The sequence below is a fragment of the Frieseomelitta varia genome, unplaced genomic scaffold, assembly GCF_011392965.1.
Source record: "Frieseomelitta varia isolate USP_RPSP 00005682 unplaced genomic scaffold, Fvar_1.2 scaffold_272, whole genome shotgun sequence".
Classification (NCBI taxonomy): Eukaryota; Metazoa; Arthropoda; class Insecta; order Hymenoptera; family Apidae; genus Frieseomelitta; species Frieseomelitta varia.
In genome coordinates this window covers 250,779-272,753 of record NW_025110004.1, presented here as the reverse complement: position 1 = coordinate 272,753, position 21,975 = coordinate 250,779, and the positions used below count along the sequence as shown (strand labels likewise).

The following is a 21,975-nucleotide window of genomic DNA, read 5'->3' as shown; positions in this document are numbered from 1 at the left end:
AGGACTCGAACTATAACACAATCTACTATACAGATGAGGAAAAAACTGAGAGCTTAGCTGAAAGCTTCCTGGAAGTACACAACAAAGCACAAAATCTACGCTCCCCTATAGAAGACGATATAGAACAACAAGCATTCTAATATTAAAGCGTTAATATTAAAAAACTCGCCAATCCAAGTAAACGCACCGAGATGTACCCCACAATTGATTAGAAAATAATTAATAAAAAAATTCCCTAATAACAAAGCACCAAATCCAGAAAAAAATCATAACACTCGAAACTAAAGAATCTCCCACCCACAAATTTATTACGTATTCAAAGCTTGTCTCAAACTTTTCCATATCTTGAAAAGTCGCCAAGGTAATCCCCATATCTAAACTGGGGAAACTCGTAACCCCCATCCAATTACAGGTTAATAAGCCTTCTTAATGCTTTAAGCAAAATACTTAGAAAAAAAAATTATCTTCATACATCTTCTCACCCACATAACAAATCTAACACAATAATTTCTCAGCAATTTGGTTTTAGATCAAACCACTCATGCACGCAGCAACTTCAGCGTGTAACCGAACACATAGTACTGGAGGATAACAAAAATAGATAACTAACACAATTAATTCTTCTTGATCTAGAGATCTACGTTTGATTTCGTATGGCATTGTGGGGAGATGGTTTAGGATGTTGTGAATTAACTCGTTCTCTTCGACTCTTGTGGATCTCTCTTTATTTGTTGACAATACACTTGTCTTGATCTCAACTCGGCTTCGCCTCGACTATACTCATCCTTGCGTGAGCATTCCCAAAATTTTGTTTGAGACATTATCTCCATGAATACTTCTTCTGATTGTCCTGTTATTATAAATGTTTGTTATTCGTGCAGCTAGTAATCAGCAGAATCAGACTTCATTTTCACCGCTGGATATTATCGGTCGTTGCGATCGTTAAACTTCATCTCGCTCATAACGATGCACGTTTCGCGAACGCTCTGATACTAATGAGAGCGAGTTGTTTGTGCGATTCCTTCGATGATTGCTTTCTTCATAAAACGTGATTTTCGCGCGCATTTCAAAACAATTAAAGTAGCGGAAATAATTCAAATGTTTTAAAAAATTAAGATTAACAATAATTTTTTGATTACTATTGATTTAAAAATTTTGATAACAGTGTTAATTATTAAAATTCGTTTATAATTGGATGCACAGGATTACCAAATTTATAAACAGATATTAATTGATTTCCAATCAGTTGATTTCAACGTCTAATAAAATTACCTATCACACTCCAAAGACTTATGAAAATGATCTATAATGTGGTTAAAATGAATTTATAGTTTTTGAAATATAAAATTAGTATGTTTTATGAAACTAGTATTGTCACCAAAACTTTTGTGGACATTGAAACCATTTAGTTTTGAAGAAATCTCACTAATACTAATAGAGAAGTAAGATATGTCAATTACTCGTATGTTTTTGAAGTATAGTCACAATGTTAAAAAGACGGTTAAGTTGAGTGCGTATTAACTCAAAATACTTTGCAAACATCCGACTATTATTCATTGCTCTGTATATATAATATAGTTATTATAGCAATTGTCAATAAAAGATTTGCATTCGATTCTAAGAAAGCGAAAAATTTTATAATTTTAATTAGTCGAGCCTTGTCGACTTAAAGAAAAAATTTACTTCATCGTAGATACTTGATGTCATTTCACATTTCGACATATCCTCTTATATTGTTTTCAATGGAATGATAATATCATCAAAATGAGAGAAAGCTATGTTGTTTTTTAAGGTTCCAAATATCTTATTCATAAGCTGTTCAAAAATAATATGCCAAAAATAATTGGAACATTAGTTAAATTAAAAGGCATTCACAAGTATCCTTGGAACATTACAGAAGCTCTAATAAAGTTCTCGGTCACAAATACTTGATAATAATCGGAAATCAAAATCTGTAAAATTTTCTCCTATATGACAGACATTTGTCTCATATTTTTATAGTATTCAACTTCGAATAATCCACACACATTCGGTTTTCATTCGCACGTTTTTTTTCTTAACCAAAGTACGTAGGTTCACATAAGGTAGATTTAATTCATGAACGATTCCGCTATTGATCTTGTATTTTTTATGTTATCCATTTTTCCGACAAGGCCGATCTATACGAACATATTCATGAGATATTTAATTTCCAATTGAACAACATCTATTTTGCGAAAATCCTGCAACGACGTTAATATCCATAAACTCACTGAGCAATCACGCAATCATTATACATAATGTACCAATATTAAGAACTTTTAATTCTTACACTCCATCGCTTATTTGCTTGAATATCAATTACTTTCTTTTTTAAGTTGATATTATATGCTATTGATATCAAAATCTCTACTGATAATACTATCGTACGCAACAGATTTGCCTGGTGCAATAAATACGTCTACATTTACCTTCATCCACATTATAGTCAATTTTATATGCGCGACTTCATTCGTTGCATATTTTACAAGATTCTTCAATACCACTGCGCCATTGTTATCGAAACTCGAATGTATTTTTGCTGTACTGAGGCAGAGATTATTGTATACATTAACGCAACATTCAATATTTGAATATGTCGATATACAGTGAGGAGCAAACTTGAGTTAATAACAAGAATTTTTAAGAAAACTATTTTTTATTGTTAAATAAAGTATAAAAACATGAAAATAAATTTGACTATCTGATTCTTTATAGTTCTAGGAAACTGAAGCTCTTTTTTAACTTTTAAGATAAGGTTTCTTCCTGGCTGAAAAAATTAAAACACATAGAATCAATTTTGCACCAGAATTTTTTCATAGTCAGATTTACAAACTTTATCATACCTTAATATTTTATCCATAAGTCATTTGCTTAGATAATAGCTCTAATATGTCTTGACACACTTTCAAACAATCTTGAGCAGAAATCAGGTGGCATTTGATTCCACTGTTCTACAACACGAGCATGTAGTTCCACTATTGAGCTAGGAGGAGATTTGTATGCATCTTGAATTTTTTTTCAATATACACCATAGATTTTCGATGGGGTTTGGGTCGAGGCTTTGTGCAGGCCAATCTAAGACTGAAAATGCCTGAGTAGTCAGCCAATTAGTTACGCTTTTCGCTGTTTCGGGTTCCGATCGGGACAGAGAAGTCCATATATAGACTCTATCTTTAGGTTCCTTCTGATAAGTTTGCGTGTACCAACGAGCTCAAGAATAAAATTTTTTACAAGTCAGCAATGAGTCTTGCTTGGTTTTCGATCCCACGAGAAGCGAATGACACGTGCATCGTTGATGCTCTAATTTCTTTCGAATCTACTATCTCTTTGTGATGGCTTACGTCCCCAACATCTGTTTATAAGTGCAACCCTGGGTATAGCACAGTTATCGAACAGCGTTGGATCAGTTCAATCATCCTATAAGTGAGATACAATCTTAAGTAAGATAGATCATCCCATAAATGAGTCACCAATCATAAGTGAGATACAATCTTGATAAATATTATCCTTTATTTTAAAAATGTATTTCGTAGTAATACTCGTAGCTAAATGAAATCGAAACAATTATAAGTTACTCAAAAGAAGAGATTTCTAAATTTAACATGAAATTCGCCTAGTATTTTAAAACAGGTATCCGTTTGTATCAAAAGCAGTTTTCCAATCGTAGATATCCGTCTCTCTCGACTTATTTAAACTTAGTTGAAAAGTTTTGTGAAACTAGTAATATTGAAAATAGAAACACATGTAACACATGCAGCAAATGTCATGCATGTTCTTGGTTATATAATAAGTGTAAAATCCTCACATTAGTACTAGACAACTTGCCCGACAAAATAATATTATCCAATCAAGTATTGTACGAATACTACATGTACATTCCTATTATTACGATATTATTATTAAAATTATCTATTCCAATAACACCTATTCCGTAAACTTACTTCATTAAGTTATTTCGTATAAAAACGTTCGATCTTTAATAAAGAAGTCAGTAGAGTAAGAAACCATAATTGCATCTCTATTACCTTGCTGCAATCTCTATTACCTTGTCGAAGTACTCTTCGTATTATATTGGCGATTCTTATCTTGCGTCAAGTACGAAAATCTTTTCGCGTTTCATTGATTGTGAGAAGCAAAACGTCAGAGTTCTTAAACCATAAATATTCGGCATTTAATATTTCTCACACGTGCGAGATTGAATACACTTCACGATATTGACTGATCTCGTTCCGGCTAGCTAGCAATATTTTCCTTTTTTTTTCTCTTTTTTATCAATTATTTTCCATCATCATCGTGACACTATCCTTTATCAAGAGGAACAAATTACGAAAATCGCGCAAATTTTTGTGAGTGGAACCTGAGAAAGATTAGGATTGATAAACGATTTTTTAATGCGTTATCTAGTGATGAGTTTCTTTCACAAATCATAGTACAATAAATTTATAAAATATGCATTACTGCAATAACAATCCACGATGGTTATGAGAAATTCATAAGCAAGTCCCTAGAGTATTAGCTAGATGTTTAATTATAAATAATAAAATAATCGGACTCTTTCTTCTGCTTGATATGTTGCATTTTTAGAAAAGATCTTACCAATCCTTCTAGAAGATAGACATTCTCTTTAGACATTAGTTCAGCACAATGCTGCTAACATATCAGTATAATGGCGCTATCAAACGCATTCTTCACATATTGCAAGAAATTTTTTAAACAGTAAATTTTCCAACCGTTGAATTGGATACAAAGATAATGAAAAACTTTTTATAGGATAAAGTAAAAGATGATGTTTATCATGAAAAACTAATAATACCTGAAAACATGCAAGAAAGAATCATTCAGTCTGCGTCAGAAATAATTGAAGAGGCACTTCAAAATTTTAAACAGATTAAATGTTTGTATTGGTGCTCAGGATCACTTCTATATTTTTAATACTTAATGAAATTTTAATAAAATGATCGCATCAATTGAAATTGTCATTGCTTCCTTACAATCTTCATAGTCATCCATATTAAGATTTGCATCTTTTTGGGGACCGAGTGAACCAAGCACTGCTCTCCGAATATCAAACAAATTGGTAAATCAATACTGCTAGCGCAAAAATATTAAACATTCGTGCGCTCTAAATCATAGTTTAGTCTGTATTTCCATTGGACATTCTTTTGAATGTTTCCCTTCAATGTTTCCCTTCATGTTTACTGGATCAGGACTCAGAAACACCGCGTAGATCAAGATTGGTGGTTGCTTACGATTGCCCACCAATCTGTTATATTTAACAATTAGTGTCCTCTAGAAATGGTTGGCATCGATGCTTTAATTCCATTGTTTTTAGATGACCTACGCAGGGCAATCAAACGGCTCGTATTTTGAATATATTGTAATTGGTTAGATCGAACTAGCCCGTTCTAGCTCGTGGACAGCCGTGCATCAGAATTTCTATAGTTTTCGTTGAAGAAGAATCGTTAAGAATTCCGCGACATACAGACTCTCTATATTTATCGATCGTGAAATAAAGTAGTCTCTACAAATAAAAATTATCACTCTCGGTTAGGGGGGACTAGTTCACAGTCCTGCTGTAAAATTAAATGCACTTTGGAATACTCAGAAGCCATAGTCGACAGTACAGCCAGTACAGCCACGAGTAAATTGCAACAAATATATTATTACTACACTACATTGATGCGAAGATAATAAGATAGTATATACTTGTAATTTGTGGATAATGTTGGTTGTACATTCTTTCTATAATACGTTGTATATAGATATAACAGAATTGTCTGGGAATCCAAATCTTATACATTAATGATTTCGTTGATGAAAATGATTTGTGGCCATAAGGTCATTTTAAGATCACAATGTGCTATGTCCTATATCATAAAGATAAGAAAAATATTCTTGTGTTCATATTGTTCTTGTCATTTATGTATAAATTTTACAGAATTAAAATGCCCTTAGACAAAGATAGGAACACTAATAAAGTAGCTACACGCAGAAGCAAATCTCATAAAAGAATATATCTAACACTTAGTCATGTACAACACAAACATAAATGAAACCTGATCAGGCAAATAGAAAACTATATGTACAGGAAATCCCACTTAAAATCAGAATCAAACTACCACTACATCCTCACATCATAAAAAACACCACAATTGTACCATTATCAACATTTCTCATTTCTAATGAGCAAATAAATTTTTTGAAACTTTTTTTATATAACATCAAAAGTAAAATAAAGCACGCCTCACAAAACACAGCAACTAAAAACAATTAATTGACAGAAAATTTATGCAGCGCGCTCCTTATAACAAGATATAGCGGGACAAAAAGAAAAACCAAAATAAAAAAAAAATTCGCTTTCTTCAGGTCAAATTGTCATTCTGTATTTTACTGGCCTCTTTACGAATCGAAATGTCATTCTGTACGTGAACTGGAGAAAAAAAATCTCAATATAATTTTCGACTAAACATATCTATGTATGTATGTACGTATTGGATTTACTATATCAGAGGTTGTATTGTATGAGTTTGTAACACAGATAGCATGAATCATCATTAAGACAAGCTACATTGACCTATCATTGATCTCGCATCGAGGAGCGCGACTCAACACATATCATATTTTTATATAATCTTTATCCATCTCGCACCCATCCACAAAAAAATTAATTAGATTATGATCTTTTCGAAACTATTTCATCGTATCTGAATCATTTTTTTTAATACGAGTAGTTTATCAATATTTCGCATTTATATATATCAAAATCAGATAAGATTATTCGGAGGATATTTATTCTTTCGAATTATTTCCTCTTGTATTGTGACAATTCTTTATAAGATCAATATTTCAAATTTATCAGGATATATATATTAGCTATTGACTTGCGATTAATTGTAAGCATCCCAGTTTATTTATATTTGAATTTTCGATCCATATGGATTTTATAATTATTTGTTTAACATGTTGTATTTAGAGTGTCTGTTTTAAACCTAAAATCATGTACCAACTTTTTTGGTATATCAATTTTTTACCATTTTTATGTATTAAATTTTTTGTATAATGTGATACTTTTAAGTTAATTTATTCTTTGCGTATATAAAACTGGATATTTGATATATATGAATTTGGATTATAGAGTTGAAATGTTCTATATATATATTGTAAACATATGTTTTCTAAGGACTATCTTCTAAGTGTGAATGTTTTGTAGTTGTATTTTGAAATGTTAACTGTGATTTTCTTACTAATTATCTAGTTTTCTAGTACTGATTGATGTTGATTATCTATCTGTTCTTACAAAATCATTCTTATTCATTCATGAATGTGATATATTGTTGATATATTTGAAGTGAAAAAAAAGATAGAGAATTTGATTGCCTTATGATATTCCTGCTGAAGGAGTGCTCAAATTCAAAACTGGTACTTTTTATTCTTACATAGAATATACAATTTGCAAAATATGAGATGAAGATGTTACACAGATTCTCGGGAAAAATTTTTTATAATTTAATGCAGAGCCTTTGATCTCAGATATGATCAGTTGCTTCTGTTCTAAAACCAATATACTTGTTCAAGAATATTGTATTTTTTGCGAAAACTGCTAATTTGGAATTAAAGCTTTTTCTTTAATAATAATAATTGCTTCATCTTTTTTGTATATGAGATTTTGATTTTAGAAATTAAGAAATTAAATTCTTTCGTTTGTACAGTTTAGGTTACGTAAGCGTATGTTTACACGTTTATAATATGTTATTATTTATTTTTAAATTGTCACTATTCAAATTACCACTATTTCTTTTAACTCTCTGTGGGCAATCTAGATTATTTATATCCCGTTTATTTATATAAATTTCACTCTTGAATTTTTTCAAAATGAATTTCTATTTTTGCTAATTATTCTTTCAAATATTTGATTCAAGGATCAATTATATATTAAATATATTATTTAATAATATATTCATATTATTTATATCATAAATTCATATTATTTAATAATATATTAAAATAGAGACTTCAATATTCAATATTTCAGGATTTGTTCAAATTTTTTAAAAGTCAAAAACAGTAAAACAATTAGTCTTTTAGTCAAACGACCCAGATTGCGGAAGTACGAGAAATATAATTGCGGAAAATTAAGAGAAATATGTATAAGTTTATTTTTAATTTTTTTTTTTAATAAGGTGTTTGAATTTGTTTTAGTTCATACAGTTTATCAGTTTGTAAAGTTTATAGCGTTTGTGAAATTGAAGCATATCATTATTTCTTCAACATCATTAAAATCTAGGAATATGGGTGACGTCAAATTAACTTAATACCTCTAAAATAATGAATTGAGAAATATTAATGTTTGTTACATCAATTCAGCAGATAAGAATGCCTTAAGAGTTCAATGAAATAATATATCCGTTTTTTCGGCAGTTAATGTACTTTTGATAATTCGATTGTAAAAGTTGTAATCTTTTGGTTAATTTCAATTCTCAATTCAAGTTCTTTGCATTGAAATCACATCTGAATGCATGTTGTTTATTGTTTACGCAATTTATCGTACAATAAATTTTCATGCTATCAGAATTAACTTATAATTCATAATAAACTGTAGAATGTAATAAAATGTAACTTCGTTGGTGTATCACAATGGTATTTATCTTATGTTACTGAACAATAAGTACAGAAAACAATGTTTTCTTAGTTTTTATGTTCTTCGAAGTAATTTCCTTTTGTTTGGATGGTTATTTAAATGATTATGACCTGCTAGGTAATTTCTTCTCTTACAATGAGATTCCAATTTCTTTCATTATTTATTTATCTGTTTAAGATATACATATTAATTTTTATTTATTATGATTATTAGTTTTCTATTTCATCATTTCTCTATTGTTTTTATATTAAAGTATAGCTATGTTCCATTATTGACAGTCGTCTATATTGATTTTAGAATTGTTTTAATTATTGTTTAATTATTTATTTATAATTATTTTAATTAATAATAACTTGTCAATTGTAACTTTTTGCCAATAAACCACCGACCCTTTTTTATGAATGTGTGTTTTCTATAAAAGCTTCAAATATTATATTATATATGCCAAGATATTTCACTATTTTCTATTCTAATAGTTTGCTGTTATTTAATTTTTCTAATAGACATATAAGTACGTTTCTCGTATATGAAGTTTATGGTTGATTTCAATTCTTCATATTCTTAGTTGGAATTTCATTTTGCTGAAATGATGTAATTTTTTTTAGTCTTCATGTGGGTTCTAATTGAAAACTAATAAATGTTATCAACTAAAATAAAAATTATGGTATTTAGTATTGTTGACAACTCTAATGTATAAAATAGTAAAATATAAAGCACTGTCCCTAAAATGTTATTTATTCTGATTTAATGAAATAAAATGAAGACATGACTTATTGTGTTTTGATTTAGAAAAATTTGTTTCTGAGATATGATTTTACAAGCAGGTAAAACAACAATCATTGTACCAAACTTTATCAAACGCCTGAAATGTGTCTAGGAATGCTATTAAGTATTCCTTTTTATTAAACTCTATTCTAATTTTACTAATTCATCTGTGAATTTGTGATGAATTAATGATTTTGGGTCATTTCCATTCCTCTGTTGCAAGTTTTATTCTGCAACGAATCTTTATTATTAAATTTATCTTAAGTAAGCTTTTTGGACTTGAGTTTTTGTGAATTTCGTATTGGATTTCACCTGGTGAAATGACAAAAAGAGAGCGAATATTTAAAGACAAAAAAGTCAATGATATTTCAGCTCGGTTTTTAAATCTGTTATTTCCTTGGTTATTTGTTTGATTTTCTAATGTTTGAAATATTTTTAATACGTGCTTGGCAAACGTTTCGACTTTTTTTGTTTTGATACGTCCAATTTTCTATTTTTATCGAATTTTATTGATTTGTTTCAAAATTTTTTATAGATTTCTATAGCAATTAATCTGTTTTCATTAAGCATGAGTTTTTTCAGAAATTGTTTTTTTCTTTGAAGAAGGTCTTTTAATTTTTCCTCTGCTTGACTAAAATCTGTTTTGTTATTTCGTCATTTTCTTTTGTTAATATTCTTTTGTAGGTTACCATTTTTCTTATTTCATTGAAGTATCAGTATCTTTTTATTAGGTTTAACTTTGTAAATTGTCAGAGTACAATTATTTGATCCGTATAGGGTTGTTAAAAAACGATTCATATTGTCGTTTGTCTGTCTTCTCGAATAGTTCCAACAAGCGGTTTTTTTCTTTTTGCTAAAAGTTTTGTCGCTAATGACATGTTTATAAAAAAATTGTCTGTGATTATATTTCTTCTACAAGCCCGGGTAATTTCAAGCAATTTCTACTAATTTCTACTAATTTCAGGGTAACAAACTCCCCAAGTGGAAACTAACCAAAATTTATACCAAATTTATCCGATTTATTGGACATATATTGTATACAAACCTACATCTTCCTTTGGTTAGAAACAATTGTTCATCTGTAATTTATAATACTTTTGATTGTTCTCAATGAATTTGCGCAGAACTTCGGAAATCAAGACGAATTTATCTGTTTGTAAGCGCTGGTTTTGTTAATTTTTGTTATCAAATTGAATGAACCTCATAACTTTTATAAAGCCATTTCTGTTTATAGTATTGAAGGAAAATGCTGGAACCCATTTCCTTTTTTTTTATAACGTTGCATATTTATAATGTAGCGAGAAGATGGCTAGGCATACTTTCAAATAAACAATTTTCTTTAGATAGTAAGCAAGATAATAGAAGACAAAGACCGATTCATACAAAGAATTTAAATAGAGTCAAATGACTTCTCGCCGTAAGCAAGACAGACTACAAATTTTTTCAAAAAATAAACAACAAGAAAAAAGTGAGTATTAAAAAATGCATTGTACATATAATATAAAAAAAGTGAAGATAAATGGCGATGCAATAACATCGTATGCAGGATATTCTAAACGAAATTTTAAAGAGTCATTTGATCCTGCTTGGTAGATTTAGTGTTAATATATCAAATATAATCCACTTATTCTTTTCAATTAGGGCTTTTTGTATTCCTTTCTAATCTCATAATAGGATATTATAATACTATTTTCGTTTCTATGATGAATTATTTCATTTTTTCAGCAATCATTCCTGTCAAAATTCCAATGTACAATACGCATATATAATTTTCCTTCTAAATACAATAATTTTTGTTAGGAGGTATTATTGAAATTTGTTGAGATATTGTTATTGTTTAATTAATAATATATTATTAATAATATATTATTTATTTTCTTTTTCTTAAATTATTCTAGCCTTCCGGTCACAGAATGGTTTACAAAAAAAAAAAAGAAATCTTATATTTCCATTCATTCTTTGATTTTTGTCCTCTTATATATACCTAAACCAAAACAATCGAGTCTCCATAATATAAAAAATCTAAACATAAATTAAATTTTCCAAAACATATCCTAGTTTACTGTTTGGTATCTCCTATTACAAAATAAATATCTTAACTTCAAATTTAACTCATCTAGAATAATCTAACGGTAATTATTTAGAAAAGGAGGGTCACCGATTTCGATGATTTTTGAATATGTTGTAGAAATCAACATTTTGAACAATTTTTTCCTATACAACCGCCGCTCGGCCTTAATTTTCGACCAAATTTTTCTTTTTAATGCTTCTCTCTTGTCTCAGTCATATTTATCATATTATGTTTCATCCTTTTCATTATTTTTCCATTGTTTCCCTGACCATTTTTATATCTCTGTTTTTCTTATCTTCTTCTTGTCTCGTCTTTTTTTTCCTTTCCAAAAGCAGAACCCTACTTCTAGTTCTTTTACTTTGAATTTTAGTTCTTTTCTCTCTTTTTCCATTTTCTTCCTTCCTTCCCAGTTCTTTCGTTATTCTCTTTTTAATCTCTATTTTTAATCTTTTTTAATCAGATCATTATTTTTTTTTTTTTTTTGGTTTGTGTTCTTGTATCTCTTTTATCTCCTTTTCTCTCTCTCTCTCTCTCTCTCTCTCTCTCTCTCTCTCTCTCTCTCTCTCTCTTTCTCTTCCCTTTCACATCCATCTTTTTTTAAATTTCTCACATTATCTTTCCAAAATTTTTCCTATCCGTCTTTGTATAAACTTTGTACAAACTTTTTTCTTTATTCCTTCATGTCGTCATCTTTTCATTTACTTTATCTATTTGACCTATTGTCTTTTCGGTCTTACCGACTTCCTTCCTAGCGATTTCTTAACTTCTATTTCTTATCTTTTCCTAAAAGATAATGTATTATATTTTTCTGTATTTTTCTGCATTTTTCTGTATTATTCCTACTTCCTTCGCTACTCCTCTACGCTAACTTTCTGCTTTTTTTTTCATAGTATAGCTTCAAAACTATTTATTTTTCAAACAAATTTTCGTACCTTCTAAACAATCATACTCTATACATTTGTATCACCACTTTTCTTCTTTTACTTAAATTGATAAACATGATCTCTCGCATTTTGAACTTCAAATATATTAATAATTTGTATGTATTCATTTAAGTTAAAGACTCGTTTTATTATAGGATTATATAAATAAGTATTATATATATATAAATGGCATGATAACAGTAACGAAAAGTATAAAGATGACATGTATTTGAAATATAACGAGTAACAATTTATCATGAATTAACATACACATTTTTGTATACTGCAGCACAATACATATTTTGCATCACCACACTTACATCACCACATTCAGCCATTCTGCTTATCCATTTATTCTCAGGTAATTCTTCTTTGTCGCTTGAATCGTGGTTTTCATGAATCCAGAATTTCATAGAATCTCTTGATATGGTCTTAAGTCCCGCCGATTTTTCTAACTAAACTCATTGTTTTTTAGTTACTTCATACAATCCGAAATATTTTAGGCACAATTTCAATTCGGATTCCATCTATGTCTTCTGTGTGACCCAGGTTGCCTTTAGAAAATTTATATATTTCGTCTCTTTTTATTATATGTTTTCGCAATTTTCATTTTGAAGTCTCGTCATCGATTCTTTTGCTTGTATACATAACTCTCCACGCGCTTTTTCAAGAAAGTTAGTAATAGCTGTCTCTTTAAAAAACTTTGATTCATCATTTTAAATCCCCTATTTGAGGCTTTATTAAAATTTGGAACAATGATACTTCAGTAATTCGGCTTAGTATCTGATTTAAATACTGCTGTATTTTTCCAACATATTTAAATCAATTCTTTGCCATTAAATACATTAATTTCATGAATAACGATGAACATGCGATTCATTCGTTCCATTGACTCTAGATACCTCAATTGTGGTCGCAATATGAATATTCTCGTCCTTGCAGTATTTTACACAATCATGTGAGAAGATCGCTTCGACCTGAAATAATTCGTCGTGGATACTCAAACTTGTATTGTTTCTGAAATATCAGATATCTTTATTCTCTCAAATTTGGATTCTTCTGTATTGTTGTTTCTGTCATTAAAACTTAAAAATTTTTCCATTTTTACAAGGGAAAAATACACAATTTACATGCTATGTAATATTCTCTCTTTTAACATAAAATCCGCCAGTTCTATCTATCTATCACGGACGAATCTTCTAATTTGTAGAATTGGGATGACAAAACACTGACAAGATAGTGTAAAAAATGGAAAAAATGTATTTAGAATATAATGATTAATTAAGATGTCCATTTCGCAGTCATATTTATTATGACCTCTTTCTCTATACGAGGTAAACGATTCCTTGTAATGGTTACTCATTCAACAACCAAAGTTCAACAGCTGGATCTTTATAATTGAACCTTCTTTTATGGAGTTTATATGCTCTTCAAATTGTAACCATTGCAAAAATATATCTGCATTCATCCATTTACTTTCGAAATAACAATGCTGTCAAGAAAATTTATTATTAGTTGACTATGCTTATAATTTTTGTTCGAAAAAGTAAATAAAGATGGTACAAAATATCCAATGATACTTATTACTTATCAAGTATTAATCTGATCATTTTCTTTTCTTTGAAAGACAAAACTTTTTTATTTTTATATACGTTTAAAATACACGTTTTATTTGCATTATAAATTCAAGGATCAATCAGCTATACACATGATACTAGTTTATTCCACAATTTTCAGAAATCAATTTGGTAGTATTTTTTTTTAAAGTAAAACTATTGTTTTCTTTCTTCTTTTTTTTATTAAATATTCTGCTAAATTAAAAGCTAATTTCAAAAACTCTAGTTAATGACACTAGGTGATTGTCAAGGTCTTTGACATGGTTGGAAAGTTACCATGAAAATTCTTCATAAAAACTCGATTCAAATCGGCGTAATTTTGATTTGAATTTTTTCAAGAAAAATTGGAAATAGAAACGTTTTTTGATTTTTAACATCAGCTATTTTGGCAAAGATATAGTTGTGATCAAATTAGATAAACACATATGAAAATCATCTGGAAAATTGTAAAAAGTTAAAATGGTCATAGCTTATTCACAATAATTTAACAATAATTTCGGAATTTTCACAGTATTTGTATAAAATAACGCTTTTCGGAAAGAAGAAAGTCCCCATCTCACGTCATATTCGGTATAGTTTTCACATAAATTTCAGTTCAATCATTTTTAAATCTAACATTACAATAATCCTTTACAGTTGAACAAATTCACACGATACGATTTTGCCGCTCACATCGCAACGACTTTTATTAATCACAATTACGAGTCCTAATTTATTTCCTGCAGTTCGCTTATCCTGCATTAAGTTCGTTCGTATTTTCCTCAACTTTCTAACTTTCGCATCGAATTTGTTTGCGCCGTCTTTTCTAGTGACTCCCCAATTTCACATTCGATTTATTTACGGAATTTCAACTTTTCTCCTTGACTTTCATCGGGTATACCTGTTAATTGTATCCGTATTTCACAATATATTCTTCACTGGTTTTCGTACCGTTTGAAGCTCCGACTCGTAACAACAACAAAATTTGATAAAATTTAAATGAAGTATTGTTTTTAATAGTAATAGTATCAAGTCAGTTTTATTTGAATAACCGATTCAGATGTGTACCGATGCATTATGTTTATCAAGGTCTTAACATCTAACAATAAGAATGAATTCGTTACTAATAACCTCGTATTCCTATCATGTTACTTGTGAGAATATCGTGCATTAATAATTTGTAATGTAAATAGTAAAGCTGTTAATCAGTTAAAACAGCCAGTGTGAATTGTATTATGATTTACGATACCAACATGAAAAATGTATTCATAGAAGAATTGACCAATGGATCATGGCGAATTCAAAAAGATAGTTAAAAAAAAGGAAACTGATAAAAGTCATAATACCAATAACACGCAGTTACAATATCAATAACACTGTTAAATGACTATCTGACCTTTTTTTAACTAACAACTCATATTTTTTACTGTTCAAAATCATGAAATCCCAAATAAAACTTCAAATTCAATCTCATTCAATTAAATAAAATTATCAAACTACTGTTCGATTCAATAATTAGTATAAATATTTGTACTATAAAATGAATTAAATAAAGGTTCACATAATTCCAGACAATTACAAAGTAATCACATTAGTTATTAAAAAAAAACACAATATTTTATACTTACACTACTTTTATATTTTATACTAAAATTATAGTAAGAAGACTATATTCAACAATAGATGTAGTAATAAAAAGAAACAGCAGAAATTAATTCTCCAAGTGCCTCGGTAAAATCCATAATTAATATAGTGCACAAAATAATAAAAAATCCTTTATTCACTTTAGAATATGAATCAAAAAGCAAAACTCATGAAATATTCAAAATTAAAAAATTGGAATACAAATAAATACAAAATCTCCGAGACTAAGAAGATATTTTAATACCCTAGATATGAAAGACATGAACATACGCATAACTGGCGTAATCAGGAACCAGTTTAAGTTATTGTATTAAGTGTGCCAGGTTATTTGAAATTTAATATTAAAAATACTAACGATTAAAACATAAAATTTCTGTCACAGACATTAAAATAAAAAAATAGAAAACTTTGTAATACAATAGAATACACAAGCTCTTATTTATACATTTTACAAAAAATCATTTAAATCTCTAAAAATAGATTGTTTTATATCTATAAAATATACAATAAAAATTATGAATTGCTTATTCATTCATTTTGGTTTTAGTTATTGAAAAGTTCCAATTAACAAAAAATTATAAAAACTGTGGAGATAACCATTTAGTTACAAAAAATAGCAGATTAGGAAAGAACTTCTATAAACTACAGCCTCAAATGCAGCAGAAAACAGTTATTGGAGTAAGAAAAATAATTATACATTACGAACATTTAAATAGTAATCGAATAAAAGTAAGTTAAAGTTAAACAAACATTTGTATATAAATTAGAAACTCTAACAATATTCTGTCTTCAGGTACAAACCAAATATATTCGATATAAATATACAAATTAATAATATCATACATTATCATAATATAAAATGAATAAGTAAGATATAATAAGAATGACACAAATAGATAAATATTCAAATTAATCAAGGTACTCTCAAAAATAAAAATAAAAATAATAGAATAAAATTCATCTTACTAATAAAAATGATATAGAAATACCATATTATTAAATAAATCAACCATAAGGGAAAACATGGTAGAACAGCTACGATAATATAAAACGGAATATATATCACAATACCACTAAAAAGAAATCCTATAATCAATCGTCTTAGTAGGGATTAAATGCAAATTTACTCAATATATATACATATCATTTAGATTTAATATTTTTCCAGATACTTCGAAAACATTGTTTAAATGTTTGCAAATATTTATAATATTTATAATAGCTAATGACTTTAATCCTAAGCAGCCTGTTAATGTAACTAAATAGCCTGTTAAGTAACTAAAATTAACGTACAAGTGAGATCTTAACATTACAAATTTAAATCTACAAAAATTAGTAATGAATCAACACATCAACCATATCGAACTACTTAATATATTTAATTATGATATCTTTAAAGATATCATTATTAAAAAGATATATCCTATTCTATATATACAGGATGATGAGACCACTTAAATATCTTTTCGAATTTTGATAATGCAAAAAATACATTTTTCCTAATGTGAACAGTATCGAAAAGTCGAAGTAATTGGTAAGAATTTTTTTTTCGAAATTATTTTTCGAATTAATTTTTAAATTTTCAAGATCATGTTATTTACACATCTGAACATATTTTTTTTTTACTAGATACACGATACAATCAAAAAATATATAGTTATATAAAAAAAATCAATGACTTGATTGAAAAAATGACCTTGAAAAGAAATATTCTTACCAGTTATTGGCCTTTTGATACCATTCATATTAGGAAAAAAATATATTTTGCATTGTCAAAATTTGAAAAGATATTTAGGTAGCTTTATTAAATGGATCACCCTGTATATATACATATAAACAGAGTCCAGCTCTGATTATCCTCTACTATGTTTTAACATATACAAACAAATAATTTTCTACGAACAGATTTTACATCTCACCAAATTCAAAAAATACATTAACAAAAAATTACATTGTAATGTATCACTAAAACTCTTTACCAATTAGAAGAAGCATAATTTGAGCAGTGGTGTGGACAAATAAAATATTTAAGAAAAAAATAATTGAAAATATTACAATACTTACAAACATTTTTGAATTAATAAAAAAGAAAATAATTGCAAAATTTTTTTAGCAGAGGTACAATTCAAAACTACATGAAAAAGGAAATGTATAACCAAGAAGATATGAAAAATTGAGAAATTCAAGCACATTTATAACTAATTGTAAGTGGTAAATACAAACTATTCGAATGAATAAAAATATAAACTATTACCCATAGAAAATAGCAAAAAAATGCAATAAATCAGCAATTTTAATACATTCGCTAAAAATATCAAATGAAATGTGGATAAGAACAGATGAAGAAAAAATTAAAAAGTTTGCTATCTTAAGCGATATTTTTGCACTATATAACGTACAATTGCTGGTATTCAGAATAAAAACACATACAAGTTGCTCTTGCGTCATCAGTGAAATAAGTAGGATCATTGGTAAACTTAAATATTGCTAAACAAAAGACCAGGATTTAATCTAGGATCTAATTATAGAACAGATACTAAAAAAGACATAATACGACTTCTAACTATATTCTACAATGCATCAGTAAGACTCAATTACTTCTCTATTATTTAATGTAGGAGTCGTACGAGGCAAAAGTTTGTGTGAAATGGCATTATACAGGCCTACTTCTCATTATTATTATCTATTTATTTTTCGTATATCTATTATCAAAAATATTTGAGATATTACTATTTAATCGTATGAAGCTATATAAGCGTTATAACGAAAGAATAACTAATCCCTGAATACCAGTTTGGTTTTCTAAACAATACAACAGATATATAATGATAAATAACATATTACAGAAGTTAGAGACTAAATGATACTGTACTGCACTATTTTTAAATATTGAAGTGACAGAATATAACATAAAGAATTATAATTTATATACTATCTACTACAATTATCTATTGAACAGAATATTCTGTGTAAGTTTCAACAATATTAATTCAAATGTTAAATCTTGTCGATAATACTGTAATACTATCTAAAAACACAGACTCTGCAAGCCATTAAATTTAAAAAAAAAATTAAAGTAAATGAAGTCTCAACATGTAACATTTGCACTAAATAAGAAATAAATGTACCAACAATTTTTCTAAATAATACTTGAAACTACAAACATTCGCCATTTTGATTTATTATTATAGATATATAATCTATTACTTAGACTCCAAATTTAATTGAAAATACCATATAAAAATAAAAACTAGAATACAATTACAACAGAAACAAATATTGACGTAAATTCAAATTAACCTACCTCTATTCTGTAAAACTGTATTGAAACCCATCTGAACATATGAGATACAATTGTAAGGAATAGTTAATAACAATAAGTTATATACATATCTGTAGTTTGAAGTATTACAAAACGCTCTTTCTAAGAATTGTTGACAATGCATACTGGTAGGTACATAAAAGAAGGAGAGATCTACAAATATCATTTGTCATCTTATAAATATCACAGATTATTAGAGAAAATCATAATATATACGATGTAGTACAAAAGTGACACAAATCATTCGAATAAAACATTATATTCTATCAATATGTGTACTAATTGTAAGAAAGAAAAATATCCCATTTATACCAATACAAACATCTACAATAAAAAAAATTGTACAATAGATATTCCTCTCGCTGGAAAATTAATCTGTCTGATATCGTTTGCCAAGCAAACAGGAAATATTATTTTTTGAAAACAGAATATTTTCGGAAACAATGATTTTTCTTTAAAATATTTTATGCACTTTAAATATTAAAAATAAAGCACTTTTAAGTATTAAAAATAATAAATACTTTTTTATTCAAAGAAAAAAGCATAAAACTTATTATAGGCATAATAATATTATTCTCACATAAAATAATTGTTAAAATTATTATCTTAATTGTACACTTGACAATTGTTATTTTTTTGATTAAATATAAGTTAAAATTCAATTATTATATAATACTAAACAAAATATTAAAAACATGTACTTTGAGAATTTTTAATTGATTTCTGTATGGAAATTATATTTTAAACTTCAAATTAATTTCATAAAAAAAAATTTTGTATATTTTAATAATTATTTTAATTATTAAATTATAATTATATTTTAATAGATATTTTAATAAAATTTTTTTAAATATATATATATATATATATATATTTTTCTAACATTAAATTATTATATCCTGTATTTATTATATTAATAGCATAACTCAAAAATAAAAGGAAAAACGAATTTAAATGTTTTAACAATTATTGTTTACACAGCAACTTTTTTATATACTAATAAATCAATTTTGAAATCAAAGAGCAAATTATTGTTACAATAAATGAATGATATATGATATTATTATTTTTATTAAAAATAAGAAAAGTAAATGTAATATAATTTATAAAAATAAGGATAACGTTAATGACTTTTTACAATTTTAGTTAAAGAAGAAGATGATTACATGCCGTAGCAGTTATTGTCCGTTTGATCTCTTTTCGGGAGTGGAAACACGTATGAAATCAGCATTGAAAGGATTGCTAAAATCACCACAGAATAATCTCAAGATTTTTAAAGATGGTGTTATAATTTATGACCAAGAATCAAATTCAAGCGATCTTGAATGTGTCTTAACAGAATGGTTTTGCAATTCTATTAATTCTGCGAATAAAGGATACATTGATAAATTCTGTAATTTAATTTGTACTGTTCTTTTACGTCCATTTATTTCCGAAGAATTTAAGTTTTGTACATTTCCTACATATGAATTGTGCACATCTATCGTTGAACAAGATACGAAGACGACCACATACATTAATCCAGATCTAATAGCAAAAGCTAAGAAATTATTATATTTTGCTGGAGAGGTAAATATTAATTTTAAATTCTTAACATTTAATTTTAAATTTAAATTTAATTTATAAATTAAATTTAATCTATAATTTTTAATAGAAAAATGATTAATAGTTATTTCAAAATATTTCACATTATGAATTATGATTTGATAATTATGAAATTAGTGCATGCTAATTACTTAAATACATATTTGTCAAAGTTTAACAAAGTTTAAATAACCTTAATTTATTCTTTTTACAGATGTGTAACTTGAAAGCGGAAACATTACCAAATAATTCGGTACTAGAACGAATACTTAATATGCAAAGGTTACCTTTCGTTAGTTCAGAATACGTTTATAATACATATTTAAAGTTTCATTCATGGTTAACTGACGATATTATCTATTCTAATTTAATAAATACGATCAAATTTAATGAATATCGAATATCTTATCTCAAACAAAATGTAAGTAATTATTTTCATATGTAATAATTTTATTTTCATGAAATAATTAAAGTTTTATTATAAATTGCAAAAAAGAATTATTTATCGTTATATGTAACTGAATATGTGTACAGGATGAATATAATAAATAATTAAGTCGAACAATAACAGTATTCTATATTGAAGATGTAAAAAAAAATTATAGAGAAAAATTTTGCATTGTTTATTATCATATAAAATGATTTTTTATAAAAATGCATTAATGCAATTGCGCTTGTGTTTTAAATTCGAAATACTTCGAGTAATATTAATGTTTTCAATATTGTGTAATAACATTTCTTTATTTAGAGTGTCACAATGAATCAATTCATAGAAGAAAAGCTGTAAAGTTTCATTTAAAAAGCAAATGCAATTGCACTTTCAGTTGAAAATTTTTTTTAAGCTTCTTAAACAATGCAAAATTTTCTTCTACAATTTTTTTCTGCCTTTATTGGAAATAGTTATAGTTTGAGTTTCCAGTTAAATTCACTCTGTATATATTTGGTAAAATGCATTTTTATACTGAAATATTTTAACGACTTTTTTATTTTTCAGAAATCATTAAATCAAGTGGGAAGCCCTCTAACATTAAAACAAATTCATATACAAACATGTGCCAAAAATACTACAACTTCTAACAAATCAAACGTTAATGACGATTCTATTGGCAACAAACATATTAATGAACCTAACGAAAATTTTCTTATATCGAAATCAATTTTAATTCCAATTGAAAAAAATAATTTTCGCTACAATAATGTAATAAACAACGAAGATAAAGTACATTATAATGAAAGAGAAACATATTTTTATGTAAATACTGAAAGTATATTATGCTTGCAAAATTACCTCTTATTTTCATGTGCTAGAGATTGTTCGATATTGATGTCATTTCGAGAAATAAATCCGTAAGTTTCAAAAATATTTTATTTTCTAAAATTTTAAAAAATTATGTAACCAATCAAATTTCTAA

General features: G+C 27.3%; 1 protein-coding gene across 5 annotated transcripts in view; it reads left to right on the top strand.

The window, feature by feature from the left end:
• LOC122528952 (inositol-pentakisphosphate 2-kinase) overlaps positions 1-21,975 on the top strand; it is a 211,599-nt gene that overhangs the window by 188,865 nt on the left and 759 nt on the right. For all 5 annotated transcript variants that reach the window (XM_043654618.1, XM_043654621.1, XM_043654620.1 and 2 more), the window contains 3 exons: positions 20,126-20,548; positions 20,778-20,984; positions 21,558-21,910. In XM_043654618.1, coding sequence (XP_043510553.1) covers positions 20,126-20,548; positions 20,778-20,984; positions 21,558-21,910 — 983 coding nt within the window. The remainder of the gene's footprint in view (positions 1-20,125; positions 20,549-20,777; positions 20,985-21,557; positions 21,911-21,975) is intronic.